Raw genomic sequence first — 13832 nt, 5'->3', positions numbered from 1 at the left:
TTATCAAATCAAAACCTAAATAAGGAAGGAAAGAAAGTTATTTGGATTCAAAGATAATTAATAAAAGCTTTAAATTATTAGAAAAATGAATTATAAAAATTATTTTTTAATAAAATAACTTAATTATCATTTTATTTATTTTCAATTAATTAATTCTCAATAAGATCCAGAATATTGATAAATTATTATACCACATTAGTAAGCATTATAATACCATATCAACGAGCTTAGAACAACAAAGATACTCAATATATTTTATTAATAATCAAATGCATTGTCAAGTAATTTTCAATTTTACCATTTTATCAATTTTTTTTTCTTTAGGTTTTAGGTGATTATGGATGTGTACATAATTCCTTTATTTTAATTTTAAAATTTCAAAACTCACGGTGATATACCATTGACTGATTCACTTTAATAATTTTTTTTTTCAAAAAATAAAAAATAAAAAAAACTAAAAAAAAAATAAAAAGGAAAGAAAACCGCAGAGAACTTAGCTTTGCCAAGGGACCATGTGTGCCCCATCACCCACGACTTGGTGCCCATCACCTTTTTCCTTTGTTTCTCCTCATCACTTTCCCAATATCTGCAAATAAAAGGCATTCCTTTTCTGCTTCGAATTTGTCATTCCTCTTTCTTACCTTCTCCTTGGAGTTTTTCATACATCAATGGGAAACGTGTTCTCAGTCTCAATCTCTACCAAGGACATCGCTGGTTGTTGTGATTGCACTGCTGCTCGAGCAAATTACATATGCAAGCTTGCAGAAAATCGGGTTACTTTGAGAACAGAGCTTCAAAAATTAAGGGAGCTGAAGAACGATGTGAATAGGAAGGTGGATGTGGCTGAAAGACAACAAATGAAGCGTCTGGATCAAGTACAAGGCTGGCTTTCTAGGGTGGAAGCCATGGAAACTGTAGTCGGTCAACTGATTGGAGATGAAGCGGAGACCGTTGAGGAGAAACGATTACGTGGTTGTTGCTATCCCAAGCATTGCATCTCCAGCTACACGTTGGGAAAAAAAGTGGCCAGGAAGCTACAAGATATGGCTACTCTAATGAGCGAAGGACGTAATTTTGAGGTGGTGGCTGATATTGTACCTCCAGCTCCTGTGGAGGAAATACCCGGCCGACCCACTGTGGGCTTGGAATCAACATTTGATAAAGTTTGGAGGAGTCTCGAAGAAGAACATGTAGGGATGATCGGCTTATATGGGTTGGGGGGCGTTGGGAAGACCACCCTCTTGACACAAATCAACAATCATTTCCTTAAAACATCCCACAATTTTGATGTCGTAATTTGGGTAGTGGTTTCAAAAACTCCAAATCTAGGGCGGGTTCAAAACGAGATTTGGGAGAAGGTGGGATTCTGTGATGATAAATGGAAAAGCAAAAGCCGCCATGAGAAAGCCAAAGACATCTGGAGAGCCTTGAGCAAAAAGAGGTTTGTGATGTTGTTGGATGACATGTGGGAGCAAATGGATCTGTTAGAAGTGGGAATTCCACCTCCTGACCAACAAAATAAGTCCAAGCTGATATTCACCACTCGATCTCAGGACTTGTGCGGGCAAATGGGAGCTCACAAGAAGATCCAAGTGAAATCTTTGGCATGGAAGGATTCGTGGGATTTGTTTAAAAAATATGTGGGAAAGGATGCCCTTAATTCTGATCCAGAAATATCTGAGCTGGCTGAAATGGTTGCAAAAGAGTGTTGCGGTTTGCCACTGGCGATAATTACCGTAGGGCGAGCCATGGCTTCTAAAGTGACACCCCAAGATTGGAAGCATGCAATTAGAGTACTACAAACATGTGCTTCAAATTTTCCAGGTATGGGGCACCGAGTGTACCCACTTTTGAAATACAGCTATGATAGTTTGCCCTCCAAAACAGTTCAATCTTGCTTCTTATATTGTTCTTTATTCTCAGAAGATTTTTTCATAGTTAAGGAACTTTTGATATATCAATGGATTTGTGAGGGATTTTTAGATGAATTTGATGACACGGATGGAGCCAGAAATCAGGGATTCAATATTATCAGTACTCTCGTTCATGCATGTCTACTTGAGGAACCTTCAAATACTAGATTTGTAAAATTTCATGATGTTGTACGTGATATGGCCTTGTGGATAACCAGTGAAATGGGGGAGATGAAGGGCAAGTTTTTGGTACAAACAAGTGCCAGTTTGACCCAAGCACCTGACCTTGTCAAATGGACGACGACAGAAAGGATTTCACTGGTGGACAACCGAATTGAGAAGTTAACAGGATCACCCACATGTCCCAATCTCTCGACACTTCGTCTAGATTTGAATAGTGATTTGCAGATGATAAGCAATGGTTTTTTCCAATTTATGCCGAATCTAAGAGTGTTGAGCTTATCAAACACCAAAATAGTTGAGTTACCATCAGATATTTCTAATTTGGTTTCATTGCAATATCTTGATTTATCTGGTACAGAGATAAAGAAGTTGCCCATTGAGATGAAGAATCTCGTACAATTGAAGATTTTGATATTGTGTTCATCTAAAGTCTCTTCAATTCCACAAGGACTAATATCAAGTCTTTTAATGTTGCAAGCGGTTGGCATGTACAATTGTGGACTTTATGATCAAGTAGCTGAAGGAGGCGTTGAATCATATGGTAATGAGTCCTTGGTAGAGGAATTGGAGAGTTTGAAATACTTGACGCATTTAAGTGTCACCATAGCAAGTGCCTCTATGTTTAAGAGATTTTTAAGTTCCAGAAAGTTACCGAGTTACACTCTAGGAATCTGCCTCAAGGTGTTCAAAGGTTCGAGCTCACTCAATCTATCATCTCTCGAAAATATGAAGCGTCTCTATGGGCTTACGATGGAAGATTTGGATAGTTTGAGAGAGATTAAGTTTGATTGGGCAGGGAAAGGAAAGGAAACAGTGGGGTATAGCAGTCTCAACCCGAAAGTCGAATGCTTCCATGGCCTTGGCGAAGTGGCCATCAATAGATGCAAGATGTTGAAGAATTTGACATGGCTTATTTTTGCCCCAAACCTCCTATATCTTACAATAGGACAATGTGATGAAATGGAAGAAGTGATAGGTAAAGGTGCAGAGGATGGAGGAAATCTGAGCCCATTCACAAAACTCATACGACTGGAGTTATATGGTTTACCCCAACTGAAGAATGTGTACCGGAATCCGTTGCCCTTTCTTTACCTTGACAGAATTGAAGTAGTTGGGTGTCCAAAGCTGAAGAAGCTGCCACTCAACTCCAACAGTGCCAATCAAGGTAGAGTTGTGATGGTAGGAAAGCAAGAGTGGTGGAATGAGTTAGAATGGGAGGATGAAGCTACTCTAACTACTTTCCTTCCCAGTTTCAAAGCAATATAAGAACAAGGGGCTTAGGTATGATTCCAATTAAAATCAACCAAATATGATTGGAATGTATATTATTCTTTAATTCATTCTATAATTATCAGGACTTAAATTCCATTTTTTCAGGACTTCTTTTTTTTGACTGATTAATATTTATGGAATTGATTGAGATTATAGTTTCAAGTTTTTGCCATGCTTAATCTTGGTACAAGGGTAATCTCTAGTTTTGCCTTATACTTCTCTCTAGAAATTTATTTTTATTTTTTTGACATGTTTACTTGAAGTTCCAAATCCAATTATGATGAGAAAATAAAAAATGACCCTATGCTTTGGTTTCAATTAAATCTATGCTTTGCAAAATTATTAGGTTGATTACAAAAAAATGTTACACTCAATTTAAGTCTCAGTTATGCTTTTGATTTTTTGGCTTTACATTTCGCTCCACTTTTGCTATTGAAATTAGAGGGGAAAAAACAAAAAATAAATGTATAATTTAGCGTCAAAGTGGATATGTTTCCTATTTTTTACCTTTTTTCAAAAATGCAAACTTATGCAATGAGCCCTATGGCCATTAAATCGACGTTGGACAAGTGACGTGGAGCCGGGTGAACTCCACCACCTCTTTTTCTTTTTGGCAAAACAGCCCACATTTCCCTTGGCCTAGTGTCTACTCGTATGATTGAGTCTTCTTGGCAATGAGCCCTATGGCCAATTAACTTGCAAGGATGGGAAGAGATTTATAAATTATTTATGCTTCCTCTCACTTCCAATGTGGGATCAACGTGAAGAAATTTAAAAAACTCAGAAAAGCTTGAACCATAGACCTCAAGGTTCCCAATACAATATTATCCACTCTGCTACAACCATGCTTACATTGAAATTTAACAAGGAAAAGCTATATAGCTTATTTTAAAAAATAATATAAAAATATTTAAATATATATATATATAATTACAGAATACAATTCTTTTTTTTCATTTTCAATATGTTTAATATTTAAATACAATTTTTACCATTTTCTTTTCATATTTAAATATTGCATATATTTTGTTTAATAAATAAAAAATGTTAATAAATTTATTTAAAAATGAATAAATAATATTACAAATATTATTAATTTTTAATTATATGTATTTAAAATTATTTTTAATTTTAATAAAGTAAGATTTAAAAAGCTAATAATTTTTAAAAAAATATTTGAAAAAACTAAGATATTAAAAAGCTTTAATTTCTCAAATTTAAAATTTTTAAACATACAACCTGAACCTTTGGATATACTTTCTAGTTTTTGTTTTCAAAATAGAAACTTCTACATAAAAAAACGAAAACTCTCATATAAAACTTACCTTATCCCTTTAAAAATTATTTTAATTTTTTTTTTTAAATTTGAGGTAATAAAGATATTTTAATATCTTAATTTTTAAAATCAATTTTAAAAGACCATTACAATCTTAATGCAAGTCTTTAAAGTTTTTATATTTTATATAAAAGACTATTATTTTTTATTTTAAAAAATAGAAAACACAAAATATATTCAAAAGGACACAAAGTATGTACTTTTTGTACAAGATTCTCTAATTTTTATATAGAAATTATGCTACTTTCTATTTTTGAAAAAAAAAATCGAGTAGAGTATCCAAACAAAACCTTAATAATGCAAACATATTACAAAAACCAAGGAAAAATAAATCCATAAGAAAAGTTTATTATTGAATTAGGAAAACTAACATGTTTAAGGAATTATTTAATTAATAACATTAACCAATGTTTTAAATCCGGACCGGTCCGTTCCGGTCCAGTCGCCACTCAGAGGGCATTTTGGCTTGTTTCCCCTCTTTGGACCATCTACTAAGTAGACCGGCCTCAAACCGGTGACCTGGACAGAACTGCATAGGTCTCCACCACCTCTTTTTCTTTTTGGCAAAACGGCCCACATTTCCCTTGGCCTAGTGTCTACTCCTATGATGGAGTCTTCTTAGCAAAATAGCCTAAAAAATTATGCAATGAGCCCTATGGCCTAGCCTAACAGCCAATTAATTTGTAAGAGATGGAAAGAGTTTTATAAATCTATTCATGCTTCCTTTCACTCCCGATGTGGGATCAATGTGAAGAAATTTAAGGAAAACCTTAACTTTTTTTGTTGCAAGAAGGAGAGCTTGAACCATAGACCTCAAGATTCCCAATACAATATTATCCACTTTGCTGCAACCATCCTTTCACTGAAATTTAACAAGGAAAAACTATATAGGTTATTTTAAAAAATAATTATAACTATAAATATAAATACAAATATATATATATATATATAGAAAATTACATAATACAATTTTTTTTTTCAATATGTTTAATATTTAAATATGATTTTTACCATTTTCTTTTCATATTTAAATATTATATATATTTTGTTTAATAAATTAGAAATGTTAATACATCTATATAAAAATGAATAAATAATATTACAAATATTATTAATTTTTAATTATATGTATTTAAAATTATTTTTAATTTAAATAAAATATAAATTATATATTTATGACACCATTGGTTCGACCACCGGTTCGACCAGTGAACCGTGTATCGATAACTTTTCCAATTCAATATCTGGTCCGGTACTAAAAACATTGACATTAACTTGTTTCAAGAAAAAAAAAAAAAACTTAAAAGAGAAATTCTCTACTAAAGTTTGATGATAAGATCATTTTGTTCATATTTTATCATCATTGACAAGTATAAATATCCTTTGAAAAATTATTTTGATATCTTTGACAAGTATAAATGTCCTTAGAAAAATTTTGTTGGTATTAGCTTGTACATCGAAGATGTTTCAATATTGTCAATTAAAGAAACCACAAGGTCAGACTTTTTGCTATTACTATCCAAATAGCATATAAGTTTGAGTCATAAAAAAAAAGGAGGGGGGTGGCTAAAAAAGAAAGGAAAAAAAGAGCAAAAAACAACAACAACAACAACCAATCATAATGGGTAGCAATATCAATAAATGAAGGCTTTGAGAACTAATCGCTATACTTCTTTCTAGGCAACCATGAAATATATGTTTGTTTTTCTTTGTGCTCAACATAACATAGGTTTGATTAGTAGTTAACTTTCCTTTAAATTTTTCATTCTTCTTCCTATCATCCTTGGAATCTCTCACATACTAATAGAAAATGCATGCTTAGACCCAATCTCAACTAACGACATCATTGGACACTATCGTTACTACACTATTGTCCAAGAAAATTATATAAGCTTGAAGAAAACCAATAAGATTTGAGAAGTACTGTTGCATGTGCTTGCTAAGTCGTACATGTGGAAGTCAAGTTATATGCAAAAAGACCAAGTCTTTCTTGTTCTGTTTGAATGGTTCTTTTGTTTTGAAGATGTTATTTTTGTTATTAAAGGTGAGAATGTGTAAGTCATTGCCTTTATTTCTTTGCTAGATTGTTCCTTATTTGTAAGGAACTTAATGTTAGAATTATGGGTATTTAAGTGTTTATCTCAATGGAATAAGACGTGAACTTTATATCTTATCAATTTTTTAGTTGTATTCTCAAGTGTTAGCAAGTTTCTTTATATCTTTTAATTTTCTTATCTTTTTCTTAACCCACTTATGAGCATATCAAGTATACTAAAAAAATTAAGCAAGTAGAGGAATGATTTAAAAAGGAAGATGGATCTAGTTGGATCTTAGAGGGTCTAGGGTTTAAGCTTTTGTTAGTAACATTTCTATCAGAATCTTTTATAAAACACAATTAATGTTTAAATATAAAATAAAAGAACTGTTTTTTATAGTATCTTTTGTCATGTGTTATTACACATTATGATAACACAATTAATGTTTGAATACGAATTAAAAGAATTAAAATTGGTTAAAATTTTTGGGCTTAATATTGGGCCTCCATTATGAATTGATTTTCCTAATTTGCCTAAGCCTTGTTGTATAGGATAAGTGATTACTACCCAAAAAGTGCTATTTTGTGCCTTTAATTCATTATGTTTTAAGCACTTTTGTGTAGTAGTTCTCCATTTTTATTCCAATTGGCATGTTAAGGACCTAGCAATGACTTCTAATCATATTTGTGGCTATTTTAAGTGTTTTGACAGCTTTTTGGATCATTAAGACAAGCCAAGTAAAGGAGAGAAGCAAAGAGGAAAAACAGAGGAAAACAGAGTTAAGAAAATAGAGGACAGCAACTGCAGTCTTCCTTCACACTTTTGAAGTACTTCCCGAAGTTAATTTTCTACATTCTATATACCATTTCAAAGCTTAGGAAGTCAAGAATCCAACGCTTCAAATGGTGTATGAATTGGATCTGAAATGAGGAAGATATGGCCTTCTCAAGACAACTGCATCTAGTTGAAGGACAAATTCGCATCTTACGAATTTGGAACTCCAACATGCGAAATTAAAGCCTACCTTGCGAAATGGAAATGGAATACAGCCGCACAGTCACAGAGAAGCCCAACTTGTGAAAGTGATTTTGCAACTTGCGAACTTGGAGCTCAACGTGCGAACTGAGATATTTGTGCACCGACTCTTTTAGATCTTTTCTTCTGATATTTTTGTGTCTAAATTTCCATTTTCTCCTTGTATTCAGCCACTCATGTAATTCCTTAGCTAGGAAGTATCCAAGGAATGGTAAATTACCTTCCTATATAAACTCTCTTGTAAACACTAAAAAAGGGACTCTCGGGGAGCTTTTTCCAGGAGATCCATCATATATAGATATCATATATAAAATCAACGAACAGAGCACTTGCTCTGTTTTTCCTTAATATTTTTGTTTTCTCGTTCTTTTTCTTTCTAGCCAATCAAACTCTGAGGATTTTTCCTCAGAGGATGAGAGGCCAGGCTCTTCATCTCTTGGAGTGAAGAAAGTCGGGTAAGTTCCCTCATGCATAAATTGGAAGTTTTGTTGTTTTAGTTTTTAATGAAGAGAAAGAGTGACCCGTTAATGGTTTTAATCTTTTTAGTTAACTTAAAACGCCTTTAAATCACCTGGGCCAACACTTGGTAAGGCAAGTGATCTCCGTCCATGGAGATTCACTAGTTTACCCCTTGCGAGCCTCTGGGAGGTGACTTAAAGGTAGGATTTTCTAGAATTGCCAACACTTTGTAAGCTTTTGGACTCCAAGGAGACATCCATTAGTTATCTCTTACGAGCTTTTGACGGGTAATCCAAGGTTAAAGATCACCTTGAATGGCAAGTGCTAGGTGAGGGGTATGAGCCATTGCAAGATGCATCAGTGAGAGGGATTTAGTGTTTGAACCCATTAATGGGAAGCATCTGTACAACACCGGTTGGAGAAGGAACTATATGTTAATTCTCTAATGCGAGGAAAAGAAGCAAGTGACCGGAACTCCCTTTTTGTATGAGGAATCTGAGCCTAGTGATCTGAAACTCCAAGAAACACTTTTCTTTGTAAGTAAAATCAGTTACTATTTTTGGTTAGTTTAAAACCAAACCTTTTTCCACCAAAGATTATGTTTTCTTTTAAAGCTAACCTTGAAATGAAAAGGCACCAATTCAGCTTTGAATTAATATCATTTGCAAAGTGAAAACCCATCCCAATGAACGATCCTAGAGCTACTATGCTATAGTAGCTTTGTCTTTGCTACCCTAGTTCATGGTGTAATAGGTTATAAATTTTGTTGATTACTCCCTCAATCAAGGAGCACCAACTGGACACGAATTAGCTGAGACACCAATTGGGCATGAATCAATAAGGATGAAAAAAATACAAAATAAAATATTTGGATCAAGACGAACATTCAAACATCCTTGTAGACATTTAAATGTTGGGACTTTCAAATTAGTTTCCTGCTTTTTTTCTAACTCAAAAATTTCAATTTTGAAATGTTTTAAAATTAAGAAACTCTTTATAATTGTTTGTTAAGGTTTTTCTAATATAAAATAGTTTGTTCTATTGAAATTTTGTGAACTCCCAAAAACTCTAGAGAATATAATCATTCTTAAAGTTTGTAACTCCATCTTTTGAACTGTGGACCCTGTATTTCGGCTCATGCATTTTCCACTTGATGGCGAGCTCGATTTTTATTTGAAAAATGATTTTTATTGATTAAGAAAATGACTTGGAGTCGCCAATTATTTTTGTTTTATTTTTAAAGGGTAAACAAAATAAGAAAGAAAACCCTAAGTGTGACTCCTTATTTTGGAAAAGGTGGCTTATGAAAAATCGGATCGGGTTCGGGGGTCAGGTTATTTATCGGGAAGGTATGGTAAAAAAAATCGTAGCACCCCTCTAAATCTCTAAAGTCGGGTCTCTACTAATAAAATGAGGCAAGCATGACAATTGATTAGTAAATTGGTGAATATCGAATGAAAATCACAACAAAATAACCGAACGAATATGAGAAGCAAAGAACGTACCTAAGTGATGACCACCTGATTTATTTCATAGGAAGCTAAGGTCAGTGAATAAACATAGAATGATTATGTGCATATCATGGAACATAATAAATCAATCATGTATGACAATCAAATCGATCAATCAATCAATCAATCATAAAATCCCATATGTCGAGCCCCCACCAAAGCCCATTTTATTTTTGCATGAATCAATTTCAATAACTCCATTATTCAGAATTACGAAATTAAATTCATGCTTATATAAAAATGTAAAAAATTAAGAAAATATTAAAAATCAAGGAGGATTTATAAAAAATGTTTGCTGAAAATAAATACAGCAACCAATTTTTTTTTTTTTTTTTTAAATATTTAAAGTCAAGAAATGAAGAAAGAAAAAGAAAATAATAATAATAATAATAATAGTAATAATAATAATAATAATAATAAATAAATAAATAAATAAATAAATAAAAAATGACAATAAAAATAAAGTAAAAGATGCATGACAAGTGAAAAATAATAAGAATTGATTTATAAAAAAATGGATTTATTTAAGATAAAGAAAGAAAATTTGAAGAATTAAAAACATTTGAAAAAAAGATTTTTTTAGAGAATCTATTTTTGAAAATAATACATGGGAATATGAAGGTGAGACACGTGGGTTTCAGGAGTGGCCCACCAAAGGTGGCCATGCATGCCATGATAGAAAGAGAGAATGGGTCCTAAAGGTGCCACAGATACATCCCATTGGATACCGTAGTCTAGGAGGATCGCCACCATCCTCCCTTTCAGTGTCCCAACACTGCACAATTGGGTTCCTCAATCCTTTTATTTGATCCATAGTGAGGACCCTCGCTCCACAAAGCTTAACTCTTTCAAATTCATAAGCCCGAAATGGTGTTTGATCAATTGATGAATCAACAGCCATAATTTCTTTTCCTTTTCTTTCTATTATAACAGCTCTGGAATCCCCTGAGTTAGCAACATATATAGTCCAACCACGAACCAATACTATTATTGCAGTTGTGCCCCTCATGCTATCATCCAAACTATCAGCATGTAACTATGAATTTGACGTCAAGAATGCGGCATGGCATCTCTTGCTTTATTTCATTTGAAAAGGGCATCCAAACCTGGAAGGACTCCATCATAGTCTTTTGCCATTGACGAAAATCTCCATGTGGTTTGAAGTTGCTGGTGGTTGGCTTGTTTAGCTCGAAACAATTTGTATCACTTTTGGCAGGAGCTTCTTCATCACCTGCATCTTGAGGTGCACTCACAGCATCATGTAGAGGAATGGATTCTAGAGAATTCCAGCGTAGATATCTCTCCTTCATTGGTTCTCTTAGCAACATATTGCTATTAGTCTTAGAAGTATGCATTTGTTTAGTTTGAAGGAATGTCTCTATCTCAAAGCTTAACTTGTCCAGTATTGGGTTATTTTCTACAGAACCCAGTTGAGTTTCTACTAGCTTTGTCTGCATCCGTTCATCAAGCCATGATTCAAAAAGATGGAGAATCAAAAGATCGTGATCAGCCCTGCCAGCCCAGTCACTGTCAGATTTTTGTTTTAGGGCATGCACTTCTTGTTGGTAATCTCTTATTCCCTTAGCAAACTCATCACAGAGGTCTTCTAACAGCTCCCGTGATTTGCTCTCCTTTTCCAACTCTTTCATAGCATTAGAAAAAGAAGATTTTACCTCAGAAAGTTTGCGAGCTAACTTGCGATGCAGGCTTTCTGAGTGTTTCCTCAACTTTATCTCGTTCTCCAGTTCATCCCTCATAGACTGAACTATAGAATTGACTCGGTCCTGTTCCTTACTACTTTTCTTAAGTAGTTTATTTTGAACGTGCTTCATCAAATCATCTATTTCATGTCGTTCTGCTTGTTGATCTCAAAGCAACCTTGTAATCGTGGCACGAGCATGGCTGTGAGCATGGAGCGGTTACAAGAAGAATAGTCCAAGGCTTGAATGCTTTGAAAATATGAATCTGAATCTGAGTCTTGGGACCCTTGAAGACGGTGACGTGAGGCACTCCGACGGACGCCACCATGGCTGGAAAAGGTTGATAGCTCAGATGAGAGGTTTGATCACTACCACTGCATGAATATGGACTCCACACAGTGGCCCATGGTCCCCATTTCAGAGTTTTACTGAAGCGGTGCCCTTCAAATCCCGCTTTGTGTGCCAAGGGGACTATATGAAGATGTACAAGGATTCTTTTGTGAGGACTTTCCGACGCCTAGAAACTACATAGCTCTCATTGTTGCTTGCTGATTCGTTCCCAATTGGTGTATCAGCTGATTCATGTCCTCTCAATGGTCCTCGGCAAGGGGCCATTTGATTCTCGTGCCCAGCTGGTGTATGTCCTGTTGATTGGTGCTCAATCAGTTGGTGTACCTTGATCTCGGTCCTCAAACAGGAGTAATCAACACAATTTATAACCTATTACACCATGTACTAGGATAGCCTCAGCTAGCATAGCATAGTGGCTCTAGGATCGTTCACTGGGATGAGTTTTCACTTCACAATTGATATTAATTCAAAGCTGAATTGGTACCTTTTCATTTCAAGGTTAGCTTTAAAAGAAAACATAAAGATGTTTGAAAAAGGATTGGTTTTAAGCTAACAAAAAATAGTAACTGATTTTAACTACAAAGAAAAGTGTTTCTTGGAGTTTCAGATCATTAGGCTCAGGTTCCTAATATAAAAAGAGAGTTTCAGTCACTTGTTTTTTTTCCTCGCATTAGGGATTTAACATATAGTTATTTCCCGAACCGGTGTGGTACAGATGCTTCCCCTTAATGGGTTCAAACACTAAATCCCTCTCACTGATGCATCTTACAATGGTTCATACCTCTTACCTAGTATTGGTCATTCAAGATGATCCTTAACCTTAGATTACCCGTCAAAAGCTGGCAAGAGATAACTAATGGATGTCTCCTTGGATTCCGAAAGCTTACCAAGTGTTGGCTATTCTAGAAAATCCTACCTTTAAACCACCTCCCAAAGGCTCATAAGAGATAAACTAGTGCATCTCAATGGATGGAGATCACTTGCCTTACCAAGTGTTGGCCCAGGTGATTTAAAGGCGTTTTAAGTTAACTAAAAACATAGAAACCATTAACGGGTCACACTTTCTCTTCATTAAAAATTGAAACAACAAAACTTCCGATTTATGCATTCGGAAACTTACCCGGCTTTCTTCACTCCAAGAGACAAAGAGCTTAGCCACTCATCCTCTGAGGAAACATCCTTAGAGTTTGATTTGCTAGAAATAGAAATAACGAGAAAACAAAAATATGAAGGAAAAACATAGCAAGTGCTTTGTAAAATATATTTCTTACTATCGTCGATTACATATCTGATATATGATATATTCCATCCTTTCTTTACATTGGTTCAAAGATATATATAGAGAAGATATTTTCTAAGAAATATCCTAATAATATCTTTGATTGATTACAAGGAGAAAATATCTTGAGAAAAAAATCTAACTAAGTCGGTTTCAAATATCTGAGTTTACACAGGTGGATTTCGCAAGGTGATTCACATGTTGAATTATCCATTTTGCAAGTTTGAACTTTGGTTTTGCAACTTGGAGGTGATTTCACAACTTGGAGATGATTCCGCAACTTGGAGATGATTGAAAACTTCATTTGCAGCTTGGAGGTGATTTCGCAATGTGGTTTGCAGCTGCAAAGATGGAGGCATGGGCTGCGAAATGGCACTCGTGTGCCAAAGGTGGGTTTCGCAGCTCATTTCGCAGCTGCAAAATTTTCACACAACTTGATGCGGTTGTCTTCAAACGACCATAACTTCTTCGTTTCAACTCCAATTCGTGCACTGTTTGAAGCATTAGACTCCTAACTTCCCGAGATTTGAAACGAGATATAGTATGAATGAAATGGACTCCAGGAAGTACTTGAAATGTGTCCAACACTTTCTGTCCTCTTGAATTCTTCATGTTAGATTTCTCTCTTTTTCCTCCTTGCATTTTTTATTGGCTTTGGCAAAAAACTACGAAGCTCCAAAGCTTGAATTCTTCATTTAAATGAGCTTCCATTTTCTTTTCCATGGATTATATAAAGCTCTCCCTCATCGTTAGATTG

At 34.5% G+C, this 13832-nt stretch overlaps 1 protein-coding gene across 1 annotated transcript; it reads left to right on the top strand.

Moving 5' to 3' along the window:
• The first annotated feature begins 668 nt into the window (after window positions 1–668).
• LOC117921829 (probable disease resistance protein At1g61300) lies at window positions 669–3362 on the top strand. Its single transcript, XM_034839786.1, has one exon. The coding sequence runs from the start codon at window positions 669–671 to the stop codon at window positions 3360–3362; it is 2694 nt and encodes an 897-aa protein (XP_034695677.1).
• Window positions 3363–13832: the final 10470 nt, after the last annotated feature.

This window comes from Vitis riparia, chromosome 9, assembly GCF_004353265.1.
Source record: "Vitis riparia cultivar Riparia Gloire de Montpellier isolate 1030 chromosome 9, EGFV_Vit.rip_1.0, whole genome shotgun sequence".
NCBI classification, from domain to species: domain Eukaryota; kingdom Viridiplantae; phylum Streptophyta; class Magnoliopsida; order Vitales; family Vitaceae; genus Vitis; species Vitis riparia.
Note: the sequence above shows the minus strand (reverse complement) of the source record. Positions and strands in the feature narration are given on the sequence as shown.